The sequence below is a fragment of the Chrysemys picta genome, chromosome 1, assembly GCF_011386835.1.
Source record: "Chrysemys picta bellii isolate R12L10 chromosome 1, ASM1138683v2, whole genome shotgun sequence".
In the NCBI taxonomy this organism is placed as follows: Eukaryota; Metazoa; Chordata; order Testudines; family Emydidae; genus Chrysemys; species Chrysemys picta.
Window position 1 is genome coordinate 124,886,199 of NC_088791.1, and position 12,837 is coordinate 124,899,035.

Below are 12,837 nucleotides of genomic sequence, written 5' to 3' on the forward strand. Positions count from 1 at the left end.
AATGTTTTGCATTTAAAGGCCAAAATTGTTGCAGAAGCAATTTGAGCAGCAAGGATCTTAGTTTAACATCTAGCCAAATAAACTTTTCTGATGACATCTGGTGTTGCTGCTTTTCTTTCATCACTTCCATGAATACTTAATTCTTTTTATGTTTGTTTTGCTTTTCAAGACTAAAATAAAATATTTTTCTCTTGGATTCATAGATTCTAGGACTGGAAGGGACCTCGAGAGGTCATCGAGTCCAGTCCCCTGCCTGCATGGCAGGACCAAATACTGTCTAGACCATCCCTGATAGACATTTATCTAACCTACTCTTAAATATCTCCAGAGATGGAGATTCCACAACCTCCCTAGGCAATTTATTCCAGTGTTTAACCACCCTGACAGTTGGGAACTTTTTCCAAATGTCCAACCTAGACCTCCCTTGTTGCAGTTTAAGCCTATTGCTTCTTGTTCTATCCTTAGAGGCTAAGGTGAACAAGTTTTCTCCCTCCTCCTTATGACACCCTTTTAGATACCTGAAAACTGCTATCATGTCCCCTCTCAGTCTTCTCTTTTCCAAACTAAACAAACCCAATTCTTTCAGCCTTCCTTCATAGGTCATGTTCTCAAGACCTTTAATCATTCTTGTTGCTCTTCTCTAGACCCTTTCCAATTTCTCCACATCTTTCTTGAAATGCGGTGCTCAGAACTGGACACAATACTCCAGCTGAGGCCTAACCAGAGTAGAGCGGAAGAATGACTTCTCGTGTCTTGCTCACAACACACCTGTTAATACATCCCAGAATCATGTTTGCTTTTTTTGCAACAGCATCACACTGTTGACTCATATTTAGCTTGTGGTCCACTATAACCCTAGATCCCTTTCTGCCGTACTCCTTCCTAGACAGTCTCTTCCCATTCTGTATGTGTGAAACTGATTTTTTTCTTCCTAAGTGGAGCACTTTGCATTTGTCTTTGTTAAACTTCATCCTGTTTAACTCAGACCATTTCTCCAGTTTGTCCAGATCATTTTGAATTATGACCCTGTCCTCCAAAGCAGTTGCAATCCCTCCGAGTTTGGTATCATCCACAAACTTAATAAGCGTACTTTCTATGCCAATATCTAAGTCGTTAATGAAGATATTGAACAGAGCCAGTCCCAAAACAGACCCCTGCGGAACCCCACTCGTTATGCCTTTCCAGCAGGATTGGGAACCATTAATAACAACTCTCTGAGTACGGTTATCCAGCCAGTTATGCACCCACCTTATAGTAGCCCCATCTAAATTGTATTTGCCTAGTTTATCGATAAGAATATAATGCGAGACCGTATCAAATGCCTTACTAAAGTCTAGGTATACCACATCCACAGCTTCTCCCTTGTCCACAAGTCTCGTTATCCTATCAAAGAAAGCTATCAGATTGGTTTGACATGATTTGTTCTTTACAAATCCATGCTGGCTGTTCCCTATCACCTTACCACCTTCCAAGTGTTTGCAGATGATTTCCTTAATTACTTGCTCCATTATCTTCCCTGGCACAGAAACCTTGTTCCTGTGTTTACATTTCTAGCACTGCAAATTACTCTGTATAAGCAGTAGTGTACAAATCTAAAGTAGAGTGTGCAAGGTTATAGCCTGTTCATGTCCAGCCACCAACCAGCACAGGCTTTGAAACTGGTACAATTAAAGCTAAAGGTCTTCAAAAATCTGTTTGATACGTGCATGATGCAGCCAGAACAGCTCAAAAGTGGTTATTGACCACCACAGAACTTGTCCTCTTTCTGAATGGGGACTGCTGAAGGTGTCTGCGGATGGGAGGTACTAGAGCAAAAATACGGTGTTTTAATAATCAAATGCCTGATAACTTTGGATGCTTTAAAATCAATTTTTTTTTCTTTCTGGCTAGTTGCAAGCCAACACTCTTGTAGGTGATGAGTTTATCTATACTTTGTTCTTAAACTTTTCTGCTTACCTGGGCTTTAAACATTCTGTGTTTTTGTTTGTTTGTTTGTCTAGGACTTTGAAAATGTGCAATACCAGGTGAACCATCAGGCCACCTAGTAACACCGGTTATCGGGGAGACCCAAGTTTGGGATTAATCATGAAATTCAGCCTCCCTGGGAGAATTGCACAGTTGGCTGTCTTAGGTTTCAGAAGTGGCAAGGAGAGAAAGTTAAGGGGGGGGGGGTGATCTGTGTGTCTGATCAAAAAAAGCAACTTAGGGAGACAGTAAGGAAAGAAATTTTTTACAAGCTTAATATGTTAATTTGATGCTTTGGTACAACTGGAAAAGCACTATTAGAAGTTTAGCAATATCTTGATCAATGGCATATGTTTACAAGTTGAAAGATGACTTAATTTATGTATCGTCACAGCAGATGTGAATACGTCACTTTAAAACTTTTATTATAGTTTGACAGTCATGGAAATTGTCTTCCACATATGACTAGTGTAAGTGAATAAAGCAGCCATTCGCTCTGTGAACTGGTGGTTTTCACTTTGAATCTTCCTTCTGATGGCTGACTGACGTGCTGTGCCCTGTGTCTGCAGGTACTAGGAGAGATCTGTGAACAAGGATATTCAGATGCACTTAGATTTTTGAAAGAAAATGGTATGTTAAATTTGTTTGTCATTATCAATACTTAATGTGACTCTCTACTTATCTTTTTTTTGGGGGGGGATGGACAAGTTAAAACCTCCTTTGAGACAAAGTGAATGTCATCATGAAAAGATAACCAGTTTAGTTCAGCCATTCAGTAGGCAATAATCTTTTAATAGTAATAATTTACTTGAGCAATTTTATTAAGTTGGTGAAATTGCTGTCCTTATGCTGTTGTGTGAGGTCCTACCTTAAGTTTGATTTCCTACAGTCTGGTTCTCTACTGTTTTTCATGCCTGTGCAAAGAGGGGGGTGTTAAATGACACCAGTTAAGAGTGATAGACTGTTATACCCACTTTGCACAGATGTAAATGACTATTCAAAGACACAAATATTGTAGAAGTGGAGCAAAGGAATGGGCATACTATAGAGAAATATGAGAGCATGAAATTGGGAGGCGTTCATAATAAAGAGACTGATTGTCTTATAATTTCCCACTGAAGTTCAGATCTGTCTGCAAAGTCAGAGAAATAGAGCCTATAGTCCTGTTCATGGAATAAGAAAGCGTATCGACTGTAACATTCTTAAACCTATTTGTTGGGACTCACATTTCTCAGAGACAGACTAATATTTAACCTGAAAAAGTTTTTTGGGTTCTAGATAAAATACTCGGGGTTATGGTTGAACAGAAATAAGATAAGATACCAGTACCACTCAAAATCTTAACACAGAGTCAATAAGCCTCTGAAGTTTGTATAATTAATGTATTTCTAAATGTAGAGGTTGAGTGTTAAGATATGTTGATACAAGCAACACGTTCAGAATCTGACATTCTGTGTTCATAAAAAGATGGAAAATCTAGATTCTGGTAGGAGAGTTCCAAGATAAGTGGTGAATGAAGAGCTTCGGTCTGCGATGAGCTTTGACAACATCATTTCTGTAATATGTCTGATAAGAGAACTTATTAATTCACACTATTGCTCTTATAACTGTCTTCTGTAATGGCAAGTGATTGTCCCCCTTCCTTATGTAAGGCCTTCTCTGGACTAGCAAAACAGATGTGCCAGCCACTGTTTTGGCCACCATTGCTTCCCTGTAACATACCATGCATCCACAAACACAGTAGGTCCCAACAGTGCATAGTCAGTCATGCTACCACTTGGCTTACACTTGCAAATCACCAGCACATCATCTACTGTCATGTCAGTCTCCGTTGGTGCACTGTTGACGTATATATCAAATGCTAGTACAGCAACTGTATTTATGCAGTTGGCCCTCCCAGTGTATTCCCAGAATGCTTCTGCACACATGCAAAAATAGAAGAAATGTGAAATAGGATGCCTCATATGGATGCATTGCACTATGGCAACTTGCATCAATACAGCTGTGTAGTATAGGCATAGCCAAATACATTCATTCCCTTACTGTAACTGCTTTGTTATATGTAACAGTTCAAATTCCATGAAGAATTTTCTGCTTATGATCTTGGTGTTTTTGAAGTAAGTTAATTGGATCTTTAAGAAACAAACAAACAAAAAAAGGTTGGTTAACAATGGTCTGATACCATTAACAATTGATCAAAATAATAAGTATATATGGAACCAGAAGTCTTCCCATGAATTATCACAATAACTACTCTTCTTCTCCTCCCCCAAATCATTCCTCAATCATGATCTTCCTCCTGAAAATCTGCCTATAGTTGAAATTACTGAATGTTATCAAAATTGAATACCTTTTAGTAAACACTTTTCTATATATTTAGTTTCACTTCAGCTGAGAATTTGCACAAATCTACATTATATACTGTTGCTTTTGATTTTCCAGCAATACCTGTAAGTGCAATATGCATTATATTGTCACCTAATTAAGTTTTGCTGCTCTTGTATGCAGATAGAAATACTGCATGAACAGTGGCTTACTTTTGCTGCTGTTTTTTAGAAATTGAGAACTCAAAGAACATTTTTGGATACGTAATTTTGCACTCAATAGCTAGCACTATTTTCAGAAAGAACTTTGCTAGAGGTTTTGGCAGTAAGATATGGAAAGTATGCGTCTGTATGCACCTTATGTTGGGCACCCATCAGTTTCTCCGGATAAACAGTTGGGCTCAATCAATACTTGGATACACCTTGAAGGTGTTGTAGATACAATAGGTGGCACTAGTTCCTTGAGCTAATGTCCCAAAATATAATGTGCAGTGGCATTGACCTTCAGATGAGATGTAAAAGTGCTGGGTCACTTAAAAAACGTATGGCACATTTTGTACGCATAGACGGAAATAGTGTGCAGCAGACACCACCGATTTTGTTGACTTAATGTACCCCCTCTACACACATGCACATCATACATCATTTGAAAGCTTATTATGTCTACCTTTAAAATGAAAGATGATCTAGAGCTGATGTATACTGTGGTTTCTTTTTTGCATGCTCTTAACTCATGGATTCTTTCAGCTTGAGCTTCAAGTTGATGCCCTAGTCTAGCGTTGTCTGTCTGTCTCATTATTCTATCAGCATGGAAGGGGGACATAGGCACAGGTCCTGGTGGGTGACCTAAGAACACTTTGCCATTGATATATCATCACTGCATCTTGCTAAAGAAAGAGCTCTGTAGAAAATAATTTCTGTACTCCTAGCTGCTCTGATTGTTCCTACCTTGCCAGACTTAAATTTGGTCTTCTTGGCCATGTCAGCAAATGTTTTGATGCCAGATTTCTTGACTGGACTGATGAAGCTATGTGTACCATTGGAATCAAGTGCACTTCTTACAGATCTCTCCATTTGTACTTCACCAAGATCTGCTATTTTCGGTAGAGACTCTTGCACAACTGATGTTACATGCAGTCCAGTAACTATGTTGATGATCACCTCTTGATGTGATTCAGGTCAAATGGGTTTGTCATATTGTTGATGACATGGTTGGTGAGAGTTGTAACATGGTCTTCATCCCTTTGCACTGAAGAGGCAATGACTTATTTGCAGACTTTGTCTTCACTACTTCTTCTTAGCCCACTTCTTTCTCTCCTAGCTTTTGCAAAATCATAATATGAAACTTTGTATTGTCACCTCTAATGTGAACACTGACCTGTGCATAAGTGTCACAGAATTAAAAAGCTAGCTTCTAGAACATTTCAAAGGGTAATACTGCATGCATAGACAATTATATATTAAACCTTCTACCAGGCAGACTAATACTACATTAGGAATTCACATAAATTTATTATCTACCCACTATGCAGTACAAACAGTGGTCGCACAATTGATTGCTACTGCTGTACAACTTTCAGTGTGAGACTGATCTGGTCAGCAAATTTTACTTAAATATAGAGAAGAGTTATCACTTGTGACACTTTGACAGTTAAGAATACGCGATGTCAAAACATTTCATGTTTGTATACCGCACAGTGTTGTATTTGCCATTTTTGCACATGCTAAACAGCTCCATCATTCCTGGGGGGAGGGGGAAAAATTATCCAGGCAAAACCAATAAATACCCTTTAGTACATTGTTTGGTAGCTTTTACCAATAAACACCACACAAAGGAGTTGAACTTAACTGAAACCGTAAAAACTTTAGTCACAATGCAGTGTTTCTGGATTGCAAAAAATGGCATTTTCTCATTTTGGGTACCATTGTTTCACCTTGCCTGCCGGCTTATACTTGACAGCTCCACATCATGCCTCATTTAAATGGACATAAAATAAACTTGCAAATGATTTATGATGTGGGAGTGTGTTCTGTAGGTAGATTAAACTCCAAAAATAAGGCCCTTTTTTGCAGAATTGCCACATGCCTAAGGTGATCCCATGCCGTTGCCAGGTTATGACTTCAGTGATTGTATATATTCCTTATGTAGATTCAGTTGACAGCTTTCATTTTTTCTTCAGCTCCTATCCTAAAATGATACCTGGTCCTGCAAATGGTCTAAGGGTCTCACGTGAATAAGGATTTGCAAGATCAGGCCCATGCTTACTATCTTCTTTTAAAGTCCTGCTTTTCACCTCTGGTAGATGAAGTCTTGCCTGTTTGTAAAACAGTGGTTATCAACCAGGGGTCTGAGGCCCCCTGGGGGGCTGTGAGCAGGTTTCAGGGGAGCCGCCAAAATAAACCAGAGAGCAGGGTTGGCGTTAGTCAGTGGGCCCCAGGGAAGAAAGCCAAAGCCCGAGCTCCACTGCCTGGGGCTGAAGTTGAAGCCTGAACCCTGCCGCATGGGAATGAAACCAACTTAGCTTCACGGAGCTCCCCGTGGCATGGGGCCTCAGGCAGTTGCTCTGCATGCTATCCCTGAACACTGGCCCTGGCTTTTAATCTACTGGATATGCAGGAAAAGCACTTTTTGTGGCACAGGTAGGCCGTGGAGTTTTTATAGCATGTTGGGGGTGGGGCTCAGAAAGAAAAAGGTTGAGAACACCTGTTGTAAAGGATTCTGGGATCTTTTGAATGACAGCTGTCATAAATGTGAGTTCGTTCTTTCTCATTTCCCCAGATATTCTTAACGATTCAGTTTATGTCGACTTGTCCTTAAAGAAAAACCCTCAGGAACTCATAGAGGACACTGACTTTACAAACAAGAAAACTATTCCACAGAGGAAGGGCACAGAGGAGATGTTGAAGACAAAAATGCTTAATAACCAGCTAAAGCTAAACACATGGCCATTGGATGAAAGAATTTTTGAGCATCTACCTCCTAGACTTCGTAAAGGTATAGGCTTGAGAATATCTTCCAATAACTTTGAATGCCAGTACTGTTTTATAAATGACTTGAACTAGTTCTCATCTTGACAATATCTTCTGATAATAGAAAATACAAAACTATCTTGCATAAGATGATAATGTAAAATCTACTGTAGTTTTTAATTGATTAAAGTAACCCAGAGCAGTTCTTTAAATAGTTATAAGGTATGATCACATAAGAAAAATAAAGTTGTATTTGGCTTCAGAAATTGGCAAGATGGAAGCTAGTTTCACAAGTCACTTAACTGTAGTTTAGTAGAGCATAACTGAGGTGTAGTGCCATAAACTGGGTACTGATTAATTTTGTGGATATATTTATAATAACTTGGGCTGTCAAGTGATTAAAAAAATTGATTGCACAATTAAACAGTAATAGAATACCATTTATTTTTTGTTTTCTACATTTTCAAATATATTGATTTCAGTTATAACACAGAATATAAAGTGTACAGTGCTCACTTTATATTTATTTTTATTACAAATATTTGCACTGTAAAAATCAAAAGAAATAGTATTTTTCAATTCACTTAATACAAGTTCTGTAGTACAATCTCTTTATCATGAAAGTTGAACTTACAAATGTAGAATTATGTACAAAAAAAAATTAAAAATGTAAACCTTTAGAGTTGAAAAGTCCAATCAGTCTTACTGCTTATTCATCCAATCGCTAAAAGTTGGTTTACATTTGCAGGAGATAATGCTGCCCACTTCTTTTTTTACCGTGTCACCTGAAAATGAGAACAGGCGTTCAGATGGCACTGTTGTAGTCAGCGTCACAAGATATTTACGTGCCAAATGCCCTAAAAATTCATATGTTCCCTTCATGCTTCAACGACCATTCCAGAGGACATGCATCCATGCTGATGACCGGTTCTGCTCGATAACGATCCAAAGCAGTGCGGACTGATGCATGTTCATTTTCATCATCATGAGTCAGATGCCACCAGCAGAAGGTTGATTTTCTTTTTTGGTGGTTCACGTTCTGTAGTTTCCACATTGGAGTGTTGCTTGTTTAAGACTTCTGAAAGCATGTTCCCTTGTCCCTTTCAGATTCTGGAAGGCACTTCAGATTCTTAAACCTTGGATCAAGTGCTGTAGCTATCTTTAGAAATCTCACATTGATACTTTCTTTGTGTTTTGTCAAATCTGCTGTGAAAGTGTTCTTAAAACAAACATGTGCTGGGTCATCATCCGAGACTGCTATAACATGAAATATATGGCAGAATGCAGTTAAAACAGAGCAGGAGACATACAATTCTCCCCCAAGGAGTTCAGTCACAAATTTATTAAACACATTATTTTTTAATGAGTGTCATCAGCATGGAAGCATGTCCTCTGGAATGGTGGCTGTAGCATGAAGGGACATACGAATGTTTAGCATATCTGGCACGTAAATATCTTGTAGTGCTGGCTACAAAAGTGCCATGCGAACATGCCTGTTCTCACTTTCCAGGTGACATTGTAAATAATAAGCAGGCTGCATTATCTCCTGTAAATGCAAACAAACTTGTTTGTCTTTGATTGGCTGAACAAGAAGTAGGACTGAGTGGACCTGTAGGCTCTAAAGTTTTACATGGTTTTGTTTTAAAGTGCAGTTATGTAACAAAAAAAATCTACATTTGCACTTTCATGATAAAGAGATTGCACTACAGTACTTGTATGAGGTGAATTGAAAAATACTATTTCTTTTGTTTATCATTTTTAGAGTGCAAATATTAGTAATCAAAAATAATATAAAGTGAGCACTGTACAGTTTGTATTTTGTATTGTAATTGAAATCAATATATTTGAAAATGTAGAAAAAAATCCAAAAATATTTAATAAATTTCACTTGGTATTCTGTTGCTTAACAGTGTGATTAAAACTGTGATTAATCACGATTAATTTTTTTAAATTGCAATTATTTTGAGTTCATCGCATGAGTTAACTGCAATTAATCGATAGCCCAAATAATAACCACAATAACATGGTATGAACAATCCTATGTGAGAAGTATTTCAAATGCCTTACAAATTAAATCTTTAATCACTAATATTTTAATTATAATTCATTAACTAAAATTGGATAAATAAGAACTTGAAGTCATCATCAAAACTAATGACTAAATAAATTACTTTTCTTATGACTAAATAAAACCCTTATGTTTCAGAGAACAAAACTTAACAGGTATATACTAAACATTTCTGGATTACTGTCCCTAAATTTACCTTAGATTAGGTAGGTGCCTGTAGACCATGACCAGCAATTTAAAGCCTGAAATATGTGACTTATGATTTAGGAAAACAAGTACATTACATAAAGAAATATGAAAATTATGAAAGCAGAGTTGTTTGATGGACAAAACACAAAACTGGAATTTGGGGAAACCTGGGTGCTATTGCCAGCCTTATTATGAATGTTAGGTGACTTGTTATGTGAACATGGACCAATGTCCTTGATTTTTATCAGCCAGTAAAATAGGATGCTGACATTTACCCATCTTTGTAATGTTGTCTGAGGTCTATAGCTTAAAAGCAAATAGAAGCACTAAGTACTATTTTAACTTTCCTCTGTAGTGTGATGCATTTTAAATAGAAAAAGTTTGTTTTAGCACTAATATTTTGTGACATAGGGCTTGTCTAAATGAACATGTTAGTTCACAGTAAGCTGGGGTGTAAATGTATCCTGCACTAGTGTGCTGTGCTGCCCGCTAAATGTCTTTGTAGACCTTGTTGCCATGCTCTAAAAGCTCCCTAAAACAGGAGTAGATCAAAGCACATTAGAAAACTTTGTGTGTGGCAGCCAGGTCTACATAGACACTTCGTGCACAGCATGCAAGTGGGGGGTAGATTTACATCCTAGCTTGCCACAAACTAAGTGCTCATTTACTTAATGTTGCTTGTCAATTGTGCTTCAATATTAATCACCCTTCTAGAACACTAAAAGACATCACTACACCTAAAATAACTTGTTTGAACAGTAAATTTAAAACCAAAAATGTATTCTAAAAGCTGTTTTTTAAAAAATCCTTATTTTCCAGCATTACAAGAAGCTTGTAAAGAGAAGAGCGGGTTCTATGCCCAGCTCTCTAAACTCTTACCAATGCGAGTGATGTCTTATCTGATATTGCCATATACCCTGCCAGTGGAGTCTGCCTATTCTGTTGCTTTAAGGTGAGGTTCTATTTAAGAACTATTATAGAACCCATACTTCTGGCTCATTAAGATTTCTTTTATTCTTTTTCATTTATTATTTTTATAGTCATGACTAACAAGCTAACAGTGTATTAAGTGTTCTGAAACGCACTGAAGACTCGACTTTGAGTTCTAGAACTGTTTCTAGCATGTATGTAAATTGTAGCTTATGTTCCCTTCCCCATATTCAGGGCTGGCTCCAGGCACCAGCGAAGCACGTGCCTGGGGCGGCACATGCTGAAGGGCGGCATTCTGTCCATTCTTGGGGCGGCTCAGTCCGAGCGGCTTTTTTTTGCTTCGGCAGTTCGGGCGGCTTTTTTTTTTTTTTTCGTTTGGGGCGGCAAAAATGGTAGAGCCGGCCCTGCTCATATTGCTTCATCTTTCAGATGTTTTCTGTGCAGAGCGAACAGCCTTTAATAAAAGCTTGCTAACTGAAAGATGGCTAGAAAAGGGGAGATTTCTAGAATTCCATATGTATTTCGTCTTTTTAATATATGAAGTATCTTTTAATTGACTGATTTTAAAAAAAATTATAATAGCTAAGCCACGTCTAAAAAAGAGTTCTATATCTAAAAACTGTTTGTTTGAAAAATTAAGGATTTCTTTTGCCCACAAGTGTCTCCTCAACGGGGGGGGGAAACTGATTATATACAAAATAAATCAGAAAGGGTCAGGTTTCTTTGTTTGTTTTTTGTTTTGTTCATTTGCTAACTTTTTTCAGTTATAGTAATCCGCTATAGCAGGTACAATGCCTTCAGATGGATTCCCTTTTAATGTGCTGCTCATAGCAAAATATAACAATTTAATTTACACTGCTTCATTCTTTGGTGATAGTTAACCTGTATCCAGGTCTCACTTATGTTGTAATCACTTAAAAATCACATCAAAAATCTTTATAGTAATGCAGTCAGAGTTTCACTAAGGGTTTGTTTACATGATGCATGCCAGCTGGAGTGTAAATTCTAGTGGGCACACTAGCATGTCATGCACTAAAAGTTGTCTAGTGGACGTAGTCCTGTTTCAAAGAGTATTATGTCAATGCTCGCTAGGGAGTTTTCAGTGTGTACCAGCAGGTTCCTCCCTGACAGTTTCTTGTGCAACACACTGGTGTGCATTAGAATTTACACCCTGATCAGAGCATACTGTGTGGGCAAGCCCTTACATTTCATACAAACTTACTTATTGGGGCAGAATTCTGCCCTTGGAGTCAAAACATGTTCTACAACCCATAGCTTGTGTGTACCTCTGACATACAACAAAGAAATTAAGTTGTCCTGAGGTCCTAAACTCTGTACTAGGATGGAGGGCATCCCAGTGCAGAAACAGCATCACAATAACTCACTCTACAGAAAATACTGGAAGATTAGGATGAAAATTTACAGCCAAAAGTTCTTCTTTGAGTAATGGTCCCTATATGTATTCCACACATGGGTACGCATGCACACAGTGTGCCTGAGTCTGGAAATTCTTCAAAGCAGTCTCCATTGGCTTGCACATGCACAGTAGCTCTCCTAGTGCTCCTGGCTGTGAGTACAGGAGGCAGTGCAAGTAGACGCTTCCCCAGATCCTCCTTACTGCTGCATAGCCTGAGCCAGAATTGTGTCCTCCTTCATGTCGTTGCATTACCTATAAAGAAAAAAATTGTAAATAGTTATGTTCTTAGATTAATAGTTAGTCGTTAAAAAGTTCATAGTATAGAGTAGTTTGTTTTCCTGGTTGGGGAACCTCTCCCCAACTCCAGGACTATTTCAAGAAATGTGTCCCCTGCCCTCGATCCTTCTCTATCAGTGATGAACTTCAATGCTGCCTGTAGTGTCTAGGTGAGGCACATATCTCTGCAAAGTGTAGCATCTGTCACTCCTTCCCACCCAGAACTCAAGAAGCCCAGGAGTTTTGCTTATGGAAGTACTGGATGGAGAAGGCTGAGGCTGCTTTGTGACCTGGGGCAGGGAGATCCCTATGTATATCAGCCTCCGCTGCCTACCAGTGCCCCTCCAAGCACATGACTTGCAGCAGAGCCATCAACATGTAAGCCCAAGAACTCCTCTTTCAGGGCTCCCCATGAGTAAAGGGCACTGTCATGACAGACAGATCACCATTTAGGACTGTCCATAAGAAACATGTTTTTTCCCTGAGCCGGTCCAGATCAGATGAGACATCATGAATGGTACCTAAGGAGCCGGCTCCAATGAATGAATTCTGTTCAGTCAGTTTTCAATCTAAGACTTCTACATTAGGGGTCCGCGGCCATAGGTTGAATTTCCAAAGACATCTGCATCTCCATTCAAAAATGTTTAGGGGTCCACAAATGAAAAAAGATAGTATAGAGCAGTAGTTTTCATTCTCCT

General features: G+C 38.5%; 1 protein-coding gene across 2 annotated transcripts in view; it reads left to right on the top strand.

Moving 5' to 3' along the window:
- LOC101936184 (1-acylglycerol-3-phosphate O-acyltransferase Pnpla3-like) overlaps positions 1-12,837 on the top strand; it is a 49,412-nt gene that overhangs the window by 31,325 nt on the left and 5,250 nt on the right. For both annotated transcript variants that reach the window (XM_065569792.1, XM_005296722.4), the window contains exons 5-7: positions 2,535-2,595; positions 7,069-7,284; positions 10,336-10,468. In XM_065569792.1, coding sequence (XP_065425864.1) covers positions 2,535-2,595; positions 7,069-7,284; positions 10,336-10,468 — 410 coding nt within the window. The remainder of the gene's footprint in view (positions 1-2,534; positions 2,596-7,068; positions 7,285-10,335; positions 10,469-12,837) is intronic.